General features: G+C 40.3%; 1 protein-coding gene across 1 annotated transcript; it reads left to right on the top strand.

The window, feature by feature from the left end:
• The first annotated feature begins 928 nt into the window (after nt 1–928).
• On the top strand, nt 929–14,324 carry PLCXD1 (phosphatidylinositol specific phospholipase C X domain containing 1). The gene is made up of 6 exons (XM_010169128.2): nt 929–1,064; nt 4,530–4,666; nt 7,950–8,078; nt 9,252–9,407; nt 12,932–13,115; nt 14,032–14,324. Exons 1-6 carry the CDS (start codon nt 953–955, stop codon nt 14,322–14,324), a joined length of 1,011 nt encoding a protein of 336 aa, XP_010167430.1. The 5' UTR covers nt 929–952.
• The last annotated feature ends 2,217 nt before the right edge of the window (nt 14,325–16,541 follow it).

The following is a 16,541-nucleotide window of genomic DNA, read 5'->3' as shown; positions in this document are numbered from 1 at the left end:
AGTGAAAAGGAGGAAGGCTTTCATCCTCAAAACCACCACCTGAACTTCAGGAACATCCTAGGAAAAAAAAAAATGGTTTGGAGAACTCATCTTTGTGTTCTGCATCATCTAGGAGAATGTAAAATTAAAAATGAACAGGGTAACTCTAGTAGGCCCTGGTGGTGACCATGATTTCTCAGCTGGGTTTCACCCACTGACACTCCTGCATGACCATTGCAAATTTTGCAGAAGATCCCAGAGGGGTTTGTATCTGAGCAACAGTTCCAGAGTAGTGTTGAGGAAGGTCTGATAAAACTGATGTATTTGTGATCATGGGCTTGGCAGGGATGATAAGATCAGACATGAAGAGATTTTCTCAAAACAGGCAATAAAGAGATGGAGGTTTTCCTCTTTGACCCCAGAAGACAGCATGATCTGAAAATCCAATGTCCTGACATCTCTGTCAAGGCTTTTCATAGAGGTGTTGTTGTGGTATTGTGGCAGCTGAACTGAGGGTCACAGACCCAGCCCCTGTCCTGGTCCTCCCATCGGTTCCACTGCTGTGCTCCTGGGGCTGCAAAGGGTTGGGGAACAGATGTTTCACACTGCAGGTAGGTTACTTTTCATGATGTTGCAATAGGCAATGTAGATAGTAATTTCTCCATACCAACGAATCTGCACATATTTGTCTTGGCTCTATTTTTTCTTTCAATTGGTCGATTTATAAGCTTGAAGCTGGAGCCCTCTCTTGGCATTGAGCTGGGAGACTATGTTATCAAAAGCAGTGTATGTTGTGGCTGAGAAGCTCTTGACATTTTTCTGAATCTACTTGAGAGAAAGGTTGTCATTTATAGCATGTATCAATTCATTCTGCACAGGTGCAATGACATTAATTCCACCACAGTATATGCAATTGTTTATTATTTTCTTTTTTCCTCCCAGAACATCCCATGAAGTCCTAGATCAGGCACTAATGGAAGGCCCTTTGCAAACCTGCATTCATGTGTGCCATGAAAATGCTCAATGGATGTCACAATTACCGGAGAAGCTCTGGGATATTCCCCTCTATAACTTAGCTCTTCCAGGTAAAGATGAGCTTTTGTTCTCCCCTGTTTTGTTAGCGTGCCATTTAAACATTGGAGCATCCTGCTTGTCCCATTTCAGGATGGCTACGTTTATTATTTGGGTCAGTGTGTGGGAGAAGGGCTTGGGGGAGGTTTTGTGTGGCGTGTGCATGCATGTGAATACTTTTAGTCTGTAATGTTTGGGATTTCTTAGAGGGGAGGGGAAATTTTTTTTTTTTTTTGAGGGAAGGAAACAAAGAGGGACTTTTTTGCAGTCACCGTGCATCATCTCGTTAGATCAGTGTTAATAATCTGAGCATTTGCTTATTTGGGCCATGATGAAATTTTCCTATTTTGTTCCTGTTATTTGTTATGTACTAAAATGATTTTAAAAGGAGAGAAATTACATTTTACCTTATTATTTATTTCTTTGTACTGTTTAAAAGGGACTGGGAAGGTATGAAAAAAGCAGGATGGGGAATTTTTAATTAACATATATTTTTATTAATGCAAAGTGTGACTTTTCTGCATGACCTGGATTTAAAAAAATGGATTTATCCTGTTATGGATAAATACATCTGTGCTGTAGCTGATGTCCTCATTGGTACGACCTTCAGACCTGTGTATCACTAGCCTTACTTTGGTTGTATTATTACTTCTCTGTGCTGCCTTGAATAGGTGATTATATATATATTTTCTTTTTTTCTCATTCTATCCAAAGAAGCTCCAGGAGGGCCAGTTTTCACTGGCATGAGGGGAGGCACTGGAGGACTGTCAGCTCTTGAGTGATTCCCTTTGCCTCCACAATGAAAATGGTACTAAAGAAAAGTCTAGCCCATGTTTTTTATCACACCTGTAGATTCGACAGGTAGTTTGGGTGGAAAGCAGCACAGCATGTAGATGATTATGAGGGCTCCAAGATCCTAGGTTGACATTAGCAAAGTCATGTATTTAGAGATAGTGGGAAAAATCAAGTTTTGTCTTCAGTGGGTGGAGCCCTGAGAGGACCCAAGAACTGTGGTAGATTTTGGTGTTTTTTTCCCCTGTCCTTTATGAACTAATGGAGTGTGGAGTTTTTATTAAAACTGAAAACCAGAAATATGGTGACCTCTTGGATATGTAATTTAAATTGATATTGACATCAAAACAAGAGCACTTCTCAGTTTTGGATAAAGCCTATGTAAGAACACCCCAGGACCAATTATTACCTGTCCTGAAGAGATTGTGAGTTGCAACAGAGCTTAATCTAAACATATTATAAAGAAAATCTATATTTTATTTCGCTGTCAAGAGAATAAAATAAGTATCTCTCTTATGACAGAAGAAAGAAGGTCATGTTCTCTTCTTCCTCTGCCTTGCAAAATCCTTCAAAAAGTCAGTAGCATGCTCAGTGGGTTTTTTTGGTGGAAAAGGAAACATGTTTCTAAAAAAAGCTTTTACAGTGGTGTTTCTTGGACTTTGTAGAAAGCTGAGGACCTGCTGATTTGTGCCTTTGACTTCCTGGCTCTTCCATTAATGGTGACCTTGTTATTCTTGTGAATGTTTGTTGTTCTTATGAATATGCCTGCATGGAAGACAGTCAGGAAGAAAAGAATAGTTGAGGACAAGCCCATTTCAGCAAACATTAGAGGACTTTTACAGAGCATTTCAGGCTATTAGCTTGGAAGATTTTGGTGGCTGTCCAGTTGACCTACGAAACTAGTCTAGTCCAGGTCAGAACAAAAGCAGATCAAGACCAACCAGGTCAAGACAGCTCTGGCAGGTTTTCAAAGGGAGCTATGACTGGGGGAAGCTGGGTTTGGAAATAGAAGCTTATCTTAGATAGAGAAGACAACAACGCATGTAAGAAACCAAGAAACGTGAGAGAGCGCATTCCAAAAGCATGCCGAGGAGATAAAGCAAGTAATTAGTGTTGTGTTTGTACCAGGTTCAGCACAGTGCTGCCAGAGAGGTGTTGCTACAAGCTCTGAAGCTACCTGGTTTGGTGCTAACTCACAATCTTTGCATCATATTTGTTGCATCATGGATATACCCATCTTTCTTTCATTACTGTAACTCACTGACATCACATCACAAGAAGGCTCCTAAATATTACTATGTGTTTGCTGATTGGCATCAGTAGGTGCAATGCCCGTTGATGGAATCCTGTTCACTTCTCTCACACTTGGATTTGGTCCATGAGGATTCATAATGGTTTGACTCTTACATCTTGTAAGACAAACTTGTTTGATTGTATGCCCTCATTATTGATCTTCCATCAATCTTGGTTTGGGTGTTTAAAGCAGGAAAACAGCAGAAACCAGATTTTAAATGGTGAAAAAAATTTAGTGTGACTTTTAACTATTATTGAGAGTTTAAAAGAATTTTCTTTATTGCAAATACAATCTTGTCCTTCTTTGGCTAATAGAAATATTGCCATTGGCACCAGTAAGACTGATCATTCAAGAAGGCAGTTCCTAGCACCAGTGAACAATTTGTTTGACAGGAGACTTAGAAACCAAAATGATATGCAAATACTCTGTAAAGATCCTAGCAAGCAACTTAAGTGAGTTGTTAGCTTTTCTTGTTGATGCTTTAGAAAATTAGAAGAAATAATGAAACAGAAAAAACTAGCAAAATCCCTGGCTATCTGTCCTGAAGAAATTGTGCGTTGCAACAGAGTTTAATCTAAACATGATGCAAGAGGTGTGTCAGAGTATTAAGACTTCAAAGTTGTCCAATACTTGGGCAGGCTGTACTTGGCTCTGATGCTTAAGCTTGCTCCTATGTTATTCCCTGTGCTGGAAAGAGTTGGGTAATTTTTGAAGTCCCTAAAAGATGGATCTTGTCCATCCATCACATGTAGACTTAGATTGGATTTGCTTCTGAAACCTTCAAGTGTCCACCTTTTAATGTTGTTTTTGTAGGGAATGTGTGTGTTTAGTTCAGGAAGGCATTTTTAGCAGATGTTTAAGATATACATGCTTGAAGTGCCATGTTAGGAGTTGGTCCAGTCAAAGCTGTAAGAAGATTATTTTCCAGTACAGAGATGATTGGATTAGAGTATGAAATCCTGCATTTGGACAACTCTGAAAACAAGACAAATTCTAGGTAAATTCAGCCTTCAGCTCTTTATTCCCTGAGAAAAAGTGGATTTACACATCAAGGTAATTATTTCAGTGGAAGATGCTAGTTGAAACAGGTCATTTTATTGTGGTTTGAGGCAAAGAACAATGATGTGTAGTGTAGATGGGGACTGCTTCATTGAAAAGTCTTAGTACCTTCCCTTCATGAGGATTTAACACTAAGCTTTTTAATGTAATGTGAGCATCCTCTGTAGAAGAGCCCACCTTTTTGCCATAACTACCTAGGCTGTCAAGCAATATAGGTGTGTAATTTGTAAAGGGAGTGTCATGTCAGGTGTGTGCACGCAATATAACCACATATTGTGGTGCTTGAGTAGTTGAGAAATGACATTTTCTGTACATTTATTTTTGTATTCTACAGGAAGTCATGACACTATGACCTACTGCTTGGATAAAAACTCTACTGTTAGTGGCAATGAGTCCAAGGTGGTGAAGTTTTTAAACAAATGTATGCCCTGCATTGTGCACCCCATTATCATGAAGTGGTCTACAACACAGGTAACTGTTGTCTAGCATTCTTGTCGTGCCTGGCAAGTTGAGGCTTGTGCTGCAGTGCTGAGGGTGGTCATGCTCTTCTGTGCACAATGAAAAAATAGCCTGCTGCCCAGAAATCTCCACTCTCATGAGATACCGTGCTTGGGTGTCGTGGTTTAACCCCAGCTGGCAACTAAGTACCACCCAGCTGCTTGCTCACTCCCTGCCATGGGATGGGGGAGAGAATCGAAAGGGTAAAAGTGAGAAAACTCATGGGTTGAGATAAAGACAGTTTAATAGGTAAAACAAAATCCACGAGAGCAAGACAAGGAATTCGTTCACCACTTCCCATCAGCAGGCAGATGTTCAGCCATCTCCAGGAGAGCAGGGCTCCATCACACGTAATGCTTACTTGGGAGGACAAGTGCTGTCACTCGGAACATCCCCCCCTTCCTTCTTCTTCCTCCAGCTTTAAATGCTGAGTATGACATCATATGGTATAGGATATCCCTTTGGTCAGCTGGGATCAGCTGTCCCAGCTGTGTCCCTTCCCAACTCCTTGAGCACCCCCAGCCCATGCACTGGTAGGATGGGGTGAGAAGCAGAAGAGGCCTTGAGTCTGTGCAAGCACTGCTCAGCAATAGTGAAAACATCCCTGTGTTATCAAAACGGTTTTCAGCACAAATCCAAAACACAGCCCCATACTATCTACTATGAAGAAATTGAATGCTACCCCAGCCAAAACCAGCACACTGGGATATGAGATAGGTGCCATACATACCACAGCTTATTGTGGGGGAAAAAGCGTGTAGGTGAGGCAGGGATGATACTTAGACAAAGATGTTGCTTAAAGCTGACCACTGGGTACTAGAAATTCATCTTAATATTACTATAATCAAAAGAGGTTGTTCTCTTGCAGTTTTTTTTTTTTAATGCTTGTCACTTTTACCATCACTGTTGTGTGAGATGTTAGTCATTTTCCCCATCTATACTGTGCAAGTATTTCACTTGGCAGCAGAGACAAAAATCTTGTTGAAGGGAATTTTTTTCCATAAAGATTAAGAGAATGAAGGTGTGGTCCCTCACCTAAGGTTTAGTTAATTTTTTAAAATGTCTAAATATTAAGCTAGTAGTTATCTCTTTGTTCCTCAAAAATATATGTTAAAGGTAAAATTTGGGATTATGTTTTAAGCTAGAGCTTTTGAAGATTTTTCTAAAGAACAGACTTTCCTGGCATCAAATAGGTACAAAAAAATCTTTCTGCTTTTGTTGTAACTGAAGGATTACTTCCTTATTAGGGAATGAAAACTGAATAATTGATAAATGTTAGTAATTATGCCTAGGCTTCTTTTGTTGTATTTGAGCAGCCCTGGCAAACTGAAGCCTTAGACGCTACCAGATATCGAATGTGTATGGCAGTGATGGGTTGATGTGGAAAGGCGCTTGCTTAGCACAGTGCCTTGTCTTGAACTGCTTTTTGCTTTGGGATTTAAGCCAATGAAAGATTTAGATACCTCCTAACTTGTGGGTTACTGGCCAGTGAAGTGAACCTGTTAGTGACAAACAAGCTCCTTACATCATTATAGTCATTTTTCTGGTCTGAACCCAGCGTACCGAGTGGGAAGTGACCCAGCGGTGCTGGGGAAGAGGCACGGCTGCAATTCTGCCTCTCCTCAGCTCTGGGGTGCTTGAGGTATCTTTGCGAGGAGGTGACTCCACCCATTGGTATCCAGAACAGACATCAAGGAGCCCTACCAATGGTGGGACCCACAGGTTCCTGGATGGCCCCTGCCTAGGACACAGTGCCTGGTTTGAGCCCTGGCTGTTATGGATGTCAGTCTAGATGCCCAAATCTTTCCTGCACAATGGCTGACGTCAGCTGTGTAACTTCCACTCATGCCCTGGATGTCTGGTGTGAGATTGCTGCACTGAGCAGCGTTGCTCCCCAAGGCTTCCTCTTAAATTTTGCCCTTGGGGAGCAATGTTCACACTGTCTAATTCAGTATCCAAACCCAGGTGACTAATTAGAGAGTTGAAGTTGTCTAGTTTTGCTATACAGTCAACAGAAAGAAATTAATTAATCCAAAGGGTGGTTCAGAGCAGCTATTTAAGCTGGTTCTCTTTCTGGCCACAAAGGTTGTATATGACCTACAGCCATATACACTCCCATCTCTAGTGTGCTGCAAGTCGAGGTGGAATTTGGGCATGGATCACTACTCCAACTGTTCCAGCCTGGTGGAGACCAAGTAGGCACAGAGGGAGCTGCTGGCCGGAGCCCCCGCACCACCCGCAGCCTGGGGCATGTGGGGCTGGGATGCTCCCCAGCCCTGCAGCTCAGGCACAGCCTGGGGAGATTAAATTCCCATCTTAAGAGCAGAAAGTTAGATGGTTGACACTAGGCAGGGTGAGCATCCTTGCTGTGTGTCTTAAGCTGTGTCTCAGCCCTAAAGCTATGAATGTGGTTATTCAGGTGCAGTGCCTTGTACTGATTTAGCTTTTGTTGAATCCTTTCTGACTTAAATCAGTCCAGTTCAGAAAGCAAGCAGTATGTTTTCTGAAATCTGAAAGTGTTGTCCATAGCAAGTTGAACTGAGACAAATTAGTGTTTAAATGTATTTAATTAAGTTGATTCTATTTTCTTATGCAAAGAGAGCCTTAATATAGATAAGAGACATCTCATTTGGGAATTTTTGCCCCAGAAACTCAGCTTTATCGCCTGTTCCATTCAGCCCTCAAATCCAGCAGAAGAGCTCTGAGAGAACTGGAAATAGAGGAGGACTTCTTTTTTGTAGCACTTCTACAGGTTAATTTTAACTTTTAAAGATACTTTATCTTGAAAAAGAACAATAGCCAGTACTTTTTTCTGTTTTTGTTTTTCCTTCTGTTGAGGATGAGTGAGCTCCGCAGAGACAACCATGGTAAACTCTTTGATCTAATAAAATAAATACAGCATTTCTAAGGTGCTGATCCTGCAGTTTTTGTTCATACAAGTAGTCTTGTGAAGAGCAATTATGTATTTATGCACAGGGTAATGGGTCTTTAACTTTTAGAACACAACAAGGGCAGAGGTCTGAAACTAATCTAATCCGTACCTGCAGTATATGCCAGAGGGAAGTTGGGATCCCCCTTGTTGGAGAGTAGAATACTTCAAAGTTTCAACTTGGTGTCATATAGTGCCATTTTAAAGATGAAAGACCTATGAAAAATGTCATAGTGTTAACTTTGTACATCTTTTTCAACTTCCTAAACTAAAGAAACAAACCTCTTCCAAGCTCTCAGGACCTTTGTCTTCTGTTTCACCTTTCAGGTACTGACTGTGACGGAGCAACTTGAGGCTGGAGTTAGATACCTGGATTTCAGGATTGCCCACAAGGCTAATGATCCATCTATGAATTTGTACTTTGTGCATATGGTTTACACAACTGTTACTGTACAGGTATTGTCCTTACCTTTGGGAAGAGCTATAAAAACAGTGCTGTTTCTTTTATTTAAGGGCCATCATAATCTGAAAATGCTGGCCCAAGGTTTTCTGAGTAGGTTATTTGTTTTCCTAATGTGAGGACTTCAAACTAGGGAAAATCAGCAGGGCTGGAAGTTAGTTTCAGCAGCTGCAGGCGAGACTGGAGCATTAATCAATTCCTCACCCTCAAACTAGAGTTGATGTGTCTTGCTCTCCACTGCCAATCCCTACCAAGTGCCTGATGTTTCTGGGGTGCATCTTGTGTTGTCTCAGGGTGCTACCCAGGGCAGTCCTGTTTCCCTGGTAGGGACAGAAGTTATTAAAGAGAATAAGGTACTAAAAGCCTAATAAAATCACAGAAGCTTTTTTTTTTTTTTTTGAGGAAAAATTATTACACTGAAAGGTGGAGGGAGTCAAGTCTGGATCCCATGATCAAATTACTGTCAGCTGCTGTGGAGAAACTATTGTGAATCTCTCTGCATGTGTGCTGTCACAGTGGAGTAGTTTTCATCTCCTTTCCATTTGCTGGGACCTGTATGGCCAGGCACAGCCAGCTAATGCAGCTTTTCATTTGTAGATTAACTGGCTAAACTTCAGTTTCATGCTCATGAGTCTGAACCCTTCATGTGTTGAGATATCACGGTGACTGGCATGCTCATGTAAACAGTTAGGTGTAGTGCCTGACTACCCCGCTAGTTATACATGGTCTTCAAGAAGTTGTCATTGCCCATAACAAATGGGGAAAATGGGTCCTGTTATGTTTAAGCAAGCACAGAACTTTTCCCTGGTTTTGAGTTTGCTGCTAATACACTTTTGGTCCTTAAAGAAGCTTGGGGAGATGGGTTTACTGCTATAACTTGCCTCTAGGCAGTAGGAATAGGAGAACAAATTACAAAGCTGTTAAGTGTAGTGTTCTAGAACCACATCCAGAGCAAAACCAGCACAGACCCACAGAAAGTAGGTTTTCCTGGTGTACATCCCTCTTGACCACCTTGCGGGCAGTGAGATGGACATCCTCCAGAAACCTACGCTGATTTTCATTGTTGTGATTGCGAGTTGACCCCACTATCAATGCTCTGTTGGTTTTATGTCCTTTCCCCTGCGTAGTATAGATTATTTTCTAAGTTGCTGTGACATTCTCTCTTGTAGGATATTCTGTGGGAAGTGTTAAGGTGGTTGGAAACTCATCCTCGGGAAGTTGTTATCTTAGCCTGCAGGAATTTTGATGGATTAACCAGGAAACTTCATTGTCATCTTATTGCCTCTATAAAAGAGATTTTCCAGTGTAAACTGTGTCCCAGAAATGTAAGTATGTGATCCTTTCCCCCCCCACCCCCCCTTTTAAGAATGATATATTATGGTAAGGTCTTTGATTCCACATTTTTAGATATATTCTACTTTCATTGTATTTTTAACCTAGGAAAAGTAACATTTGCTGCATCAGAGATAAGTCTTTACTTAATAAAATTGAGGAGCAAACCTACACCCCACAGTGTGGAGGAGGGAATTAAATTTGACTATCCTATTTGTTGAGTTGAGGGACAACAGTAGGGACACAACTATCATCCAGTGTCCTGTCTGAGTTTTTTTGTTTTGTTTTTTTCTTTTTTTAAAAAAAGAAAAGAAGTTATATGTGTGTGTTATAAATATAGTCCATACCATATTTATAGAATTTAAATAATCAATTTTCTGTCTTTTCACAGCAGTAATTATAAATGAATTTTTATGCTGTTTATAATAGTTTAAGTTTGAAGTGACCTTGGAAGGTTGTCTGATCCAACACTAGCATGCAAAGCAGGACCAACTTACCTCAAAGTTATGTTGGGCTGTGTCCTGTCCATTCTTGAATATCTCCAAGGGTGGAGATTCCACAACCTTTCTATACAGCCTGGTCCAACACTGACCACTCTCACAGAAAAATTGTTTTCCTTATCTTTCTGATCAGAATCTCTCTTGCTGTAACTTGTGTCTGTGGACTTTCATCCTTTTGCTGTGCATATCTAAGGAGTCTTCTCTATTTCTGCCTGTTGTGTATTTGCAGACAGCAGTGAGACCTGTACATAGTCTTTACTTCATGCTAAACAGACCCAGCTCCCTCAGCCCATCCTTTGCATGTCATGCTCCAGCCTCTGCTCGCTCTGCTTGCATGCTGCTGGATTCAACTCCAGCACATCAGTGACTTTTTTTACTGGGGATGCCCTAGCTGGAGACAGTACTTGAGATGTGGTCCCAAAACTGCTGAATAGAAGGGAAGAACCCTAGAACCCTTTCTCTTCACTTGATGTCTGTGTCTTTACTAATTACAGCCCAGTTTGCAGTTGACCTTTGCCCTGTGGGCACACTGCTGGCCCATGTTCAGCTTGATGTCCTCTAGAACCTCCAGGTTCTTTATTGCAAAGCAGCTTTCTAGCTAGCTGCCCACAGTCTGTCCTGGTGTGTGGGATTAGTCCGTTCAGGTGCAGGACTTTGTGTTTGCCTTTGTTGAGCTTCATGAGGTTTCTGACAGCCCATGTCTCCAGCCTGTCGAGGTCCCTCTTAATAGCATCTCTGCCCTCAGTGCATTTCTGGTGGCATTGACTTTCTTTCCTGGATGTCAGCTGGAGCTCACCTTCCCACCAGCCTAATATGCTTTCAGTCACCCAAACCTCCAGAAAAGCCTTAATCGAAATAATCAGAAATTATTTAATTGCTAAATTTTAGCAGTTGAAATTTTTAGCTTCCTCTTTTTTATAAGGTGTGGGAGCTTTTAGTAGTTAAACAATTAACATTTCAAAGATGCGCAGGAACAGAGGGTTTTTCTCTGGAGATGTGAGGAGTGCAGGATAATGATGACCCTGTTTGCGATTCGAATTCAGCCTTTGAAGCTGGTGTATCAGTAACACTGAGTATTACCATTTCAAAGCATTTTGTACAGCAGAGTTAAAATAGAACAATTCTCAGCAAAACTAGGGGATTCTGAATATTCAGGCCTCAGCTGAATAACTGAAGACCTGAGTGACACTGTTTTATTGTTTCCCCAAATAACTTGGATGCATAACTTGTGGATGAGCAGAGCAGTACCGGAGAAGAGAGTCAAGTTTGCTTTCAGACACATGGCCAGCTCTTAAAAAAGAAAATATTATGAATTGCAAAAGGGCCAAGCTGCTGCTGATAGTTTGTTGAACAAATGTGATGAACAAATGGTTTGAAATCACCCGCCTGTCCACGGGGAGGGAGGAGGGGCACTGGAGAAAAGGGAAGCCAAGTACTTCCTTCAAGCAGGAAGACTTTATTTCTACAGGTTCTGTGATCAGCACAATGGATCTCACCATTTTCGCAAGTGGTATGGTTGCAGGTCAGGGAGCATGGGGTTTTTCAGGATCACAGATTCTGATTTGACATCAAATAGCCAAGTGCTTGCTCACTTATTCTAAAATAATCTGGTATCTACTGTCTTTCAAGGCTGCAACTCTGTTGTCATACAAAAGGAAGTGTCAAAGTATTTGTGAAGCAACTGCTAAGTAGAGCTCTGTATGCAGTACTGGCACACGCCACAGAGTGACAACATTACATTGTGTTTAAAATTTTAATTGCCGTAACTATTCGAGGTGTCTTCCTTTGATCTGGATTACTAGGGTTTAAAAATCCCTTGTTAGACATCTATGGTGTCATTTCTGCTTTGTTTGTGAAATAAGCACTTGTTTTCATGTACACATTTCTGGTAGCTTTTTCGTTTTGGCTCCTATCCCACACCTTTTTTTTTTTTTTTAAGAGGTGTCAGCCTTAGAAAGGCAGCTGGAGTAAAGCAAAGGCTTCTGTCAGCCACAAATTTTTGTAGTTTGAGTAGTCTGTGTCTTAATTTTGCAGTATTTTCTGACCTAATTGGGGCTTGCACTTTATCTTTCTTGGATGAACTAAGAGATTCCCATGTTCATTCAACCCTTGGCTCTCTTCAAAGATTTACATAAAACATTTTCAACTGCCTTTGGCTTTTATTTTAATTAATAAGTTAATTGGAACATCAAAAAGCCACCATTTCCTTTTCACAAGCAACAGACAGAGCTTTTAACCACAACATTCTTAAAAAGACAATACCTGTTAAATATGTTGGGTTTACAAATAAAACTAGCCAGAGGGCCTCAATTCTGTCTAACGGTAACTTTTGAGGACTGGGAGATGTTATTTCATATTGAAAGACTTAAATTTAACAGACTTGTTTAGGTCCATCTGTCTGTCTGAGAAGGTTTCTGACTCAAGTCTTCCCCCCTCTCAATTCAAAATGTCTGGAGCATCCCAATTTCAGAAACATTCCACTTGGAGAAATCAGAATTAACTTATCTGTTGAAGACTAATATTTAATCTTACCAAGTCTTAAGCAGTTCAGTTTTCTTTGATGGCTACAGTGACCAGTTTGGATCAATGTGGGGCATTTGCCAAAATGATTTTTATTTCTCTGTGTCTGTGTTCCTACAGCTGCGTGTAGGGCTTTGCCTCCCTTCTACCTCCTTTCACCAAATGGCCCATGTCTTCCTCGTCCAACAAATTTTCAGCAGTGGTCTGTGCATGAGGGCTGACACGGGGATGGTGTCTTGTGACACAGATGTAAGACCTTGAGTTATGTACTTCACCACAGTTGAATTGTTTGAGGAAAGGAGGAATCTGCAGAAGTTCCTAGGCTCCTATTGCCCCCGCAGCTTGTAACGCAGCCAATGACCTACTGGGCTGTACGCTTAAAAGCCGTATTTCCACTGAATCTGTGCCTCTCTACCAAGGCGATGTCACACGTCTGTATTTGAACTTTGGGAACGCTGCTGTGTTGTTGACTTCAACCTGCACACACTTTCTCTTAGGTGGTGCCAACACTGCGGACCATGTGGCAGGGTGGCCATCAGGTTATACTCTCGTACGAAGAGGGCATGGAAGTGGAGAAGCACTGTGAGCTGTGGCCCGCGATCCCGTACTGGTGGGGGAACAAAACTGCCACTCGCGCCCTTATCCAGTATTTAGAGCACATGAAGCGGATGGGCCGTCCAGGTAGGCACAGTTTGTTGCTTGGAGGAAACAAGGGGCAGGTACAGCAATGCAAAACAAATAGGGCTTTGGGCCATCGTAGCATTACGAGATATAGCCACTTTGTGCATGCTGTGTGCGTGAGACGTGCCCGTGTTGCTGAGTGCTCTGCCCAGCCATGGGTGAGTGCAACGTTCATCTTTGGTGGTGCAAATGCACACGTCACTATATGTACATGCACAGACTATATAAATTGTGGCAGGTGCTTCACTTGTCATGCCCATCTCATAGGTAGGAGACTGCTTCCTTAACCCAGAGCTTGCTGCTTTAGTGCCGACAATGAGGGAAGTGCACGATGCTAGCCTTGTGGTGAAAAGAAACAAACCCCTACAAGAATGGTGCGTGAAGGACACGGCTACATCAGGAAGTAGCAGCACTCAAGTGTGGTAGTGTACTCTTAAGCTGAAAGAAATTTAAGTTCATAACCTCTGACACAGCTCTGTGATGTGCACACGTGGGGTGACGAAGGCGAGAACTGCTTCAAAGCCAAAGGAAAACACTCGTGTAGGTACACCCCGTGTTCCTGTTCATCCTGGGGGAAGGCTTAGCTTTTGGAAGCAACCCTTACAGAAACAAACATAATTTACAAAGGGGGACTAGTTAGTGGAGAACCTTTAGTCTGCAATGAATAATTTAGATAAATTTAACTGAACTGCAACAGTTCAATAACTGAGCTTGGTTCAGTAACTACAGCTGGCAGTTGCAACAAGGGGACACAGTCTACTGAAGCAGTTCTAGGGATATGAAACAATACAGGAAGAGTGTGAAGTTGGTATTTTAATGATTCCTGGAGGAAAGAGAGCTGGAGTTAAGACAATGCAGAGCAGTTTCTGTTCGCCTCAAAGGAATATTTACTGTTACCTTCTGATTTTTGTTTCAGAAAAATTTTTTGTAGCGGGGATTAACCTTACTGAAAATTTGAAGTATATTCTCGTACACCCATTTGGATCATTGAAAAAAATGACACTCCGGAGTCTTCCATGCCTGAAAATCTGGATAAAGAAGCAGTATCCAGGACCAAAAAAAGAATGTGTTAACATAATTGCTGGAGACTTCATAGGAAACAATGATTTTGTCAAAGATGTGATAGAACTTAACACAAAAATTAATTGTCCATTACACTGTCAAAGTAAAGGGGCTGTAACAAATAGCATTTCATTCTCAGCTTCTTGATCTGTGAAAAGCTGAAAAGGTTTTGTGTCCTTGTCGAAACATTAAGGTCCAGTTAACTTAAACCAGAGATGTTTTAAAGACTCGGTGAGAAAAGCGCTCTCAACATCATCAGGGTTTCAAGGTCTATGCACAGAAAAGAGAGCAGGCAGATCTTGCTGAAGTCTCTAGAGAACTATGGTATATAGTTATAATTTACTTGAAGGTACTTATATTCTGTAGCAGTTGGCAATATTAAAAGTCCCAAGAACTTAATTGTGTTTTATTTTACATATAAAGCAAGAAGGAGAAATATGTCAGTAGCTGTATGAATTATTCTGTGATGAGATTTTATCTTTCTTATAACTGTAAAGATATTCTGCACTGCTTGCAACCCCAATCCTCAGTCTTTTATGTCAGTGTAAAACTGACTTGTCTGTTTTCATAGTTTGTGTTAAAAACAGAACAGGAACAGTTTTAAAATATTTTTAATGTATCAAAGATACTGTATTGATAATCCTGTTTGATATGATCTTTATATATACAGCAATACATCATTAACATTGGAGATCCAGAAACAGCTGTACTGTTGTGTGCCAAGTATCAGTTGTAAACCCTTTTACCAACAAGGTAGTCACAAAATTCTTTTTGATTTTTAAGAGGTATATGTATTTGAACACTGATTCTTTTTATCAATCATACCAGTTCTGCAGTGATAAAGATACCAAAAGTAGGCCTCTAGACAGTTTTGTCTGTGGTAATGAAATATGTTTTATTAGGTGTTGCCAAAATATGCCTTACATTGAAAATAAACACCTATGAAACAAATTCCTTATCTTATTCCTTATAGACTGCTCTAGAAATTCAGATTCTTGGCTTTTGTCATGCTCATTTGGGGTTTCATATCTGGTCTTTTATTTAGTTATTTTAGTAGCTCTATGATTATTTTTTCTCTCAATAAGTTTTTATTTATGTAAAACTAAAGGTTTTATGCTGTTTGCCATTGCATATTAATCCTGTTTTTCTACTATTTTTTTAAAAATTAACTGTGCAATAACAGATAATAATGAAGGTAAGAGAAAGGTCAAGCATTGGGACTAAAACAAAAACAGGCATTGTATAAAGCTCACTATGCAGCTTCATCAATATACCTCACTTTTTAGATGCACTTTATATGCAAAAGCTGAGTTCAAATGTCTGGCAAGATGTTAATGTTTGCAGCAGGTGTTTGCAGAAGCTTTAAATCAACTGCTTCTTGACATCGGATCAAACTCACCCTAGAATTCTCAGCATGAAAGGCTAAGATGCTACCTCCTTATGCAATCTCTTGCAATTGCAGAATATGTAGGAGTAAAAAACCAAAACATTCTGTTTATTAAGACTTTCTAAATACTTTTTTACAGTGTTTTTTATCCTTGTTCTTACCTCTATGTACTTCATACCAAGCAATCATTCAGTTTTGATTTTTTTTTTCAGAGTTATTACCTGCATGAAATGTTATGTTATAGATACTCAGAATGTTTTCCTGTCTATCTTTTGTATCCTCAAGTGGCTTGTTACTCTATCTAATAAAACTTTATTTCTCTCTCTGTAATATGGACTGAAATAGTTTTGCTTCTCCTTTCTGTGACACTGATTGTTTTATTGGTTCCCAGTAGTAACTAATAACTTAAGTAATGGATCAGGCTTTGGTTATTTTTTTTTCCTTTGTGAAATCATTTCACACAAAATCCATGGTTTGCTGTACCTTAAATGTTTTCTCTAAGAACCAACACAGTAAGAAGTATTGTGGATAAATTACTGTAGGCAAGAAACTGTGGGTAAAAGATGTTCACAGCAAACTGTTTATTGCTTAAATATACAAATCTGTTTTTTTGTTTCACTGCAGTAAGAAACGGCAGTTATTTTACTTATGTTCATGCCTCTGGCTGGAATACCTGTTTATCTGTTTTATTTATATACAACCTAGAGCATTTTGTTCACTAATTTTCCAAGGGCCACCTTAACTATAATAAATATTATCCTGTAAAATAGAGTAAAAAGCTTTATTTACAAGATACAAGAAACTTGGTACTTTTCTGAACGTTAATTCAGATGCCATCCAGTGATTTCCATGTGTTTGAGGTTCACAGCTTATAGCCAACAACTGTTTTGACATAACTTTAGTGCTGTCCTTGCACTTGCTGACAGAATAAAACTTAAAATTCTTATTGTTTCCAAACAGAAGTTTTCTGAAACAGT

The sequence above is a fragment of the Antrostomus carolinensis genome, unplaced genomic scaffold, assembly GCF_000700745.2.
Source record: "Antrostomus carolinensis isolate BGI_N321 unplaced genomic scaffold, ASM70074v2 scaffold35795, whole genome shotgun sequence".
NCBI classification, from domain to species: domain Eukaryota; kingdom Metazoa; phylum Chordata; class Aves; order Caprimulgiformes; family Caprimulgidae; genus Antrostomus; species Antrostomus carolinensis.
This window is presented reverse-complemented; position numbering and strand designations above follow the sequence as displayed.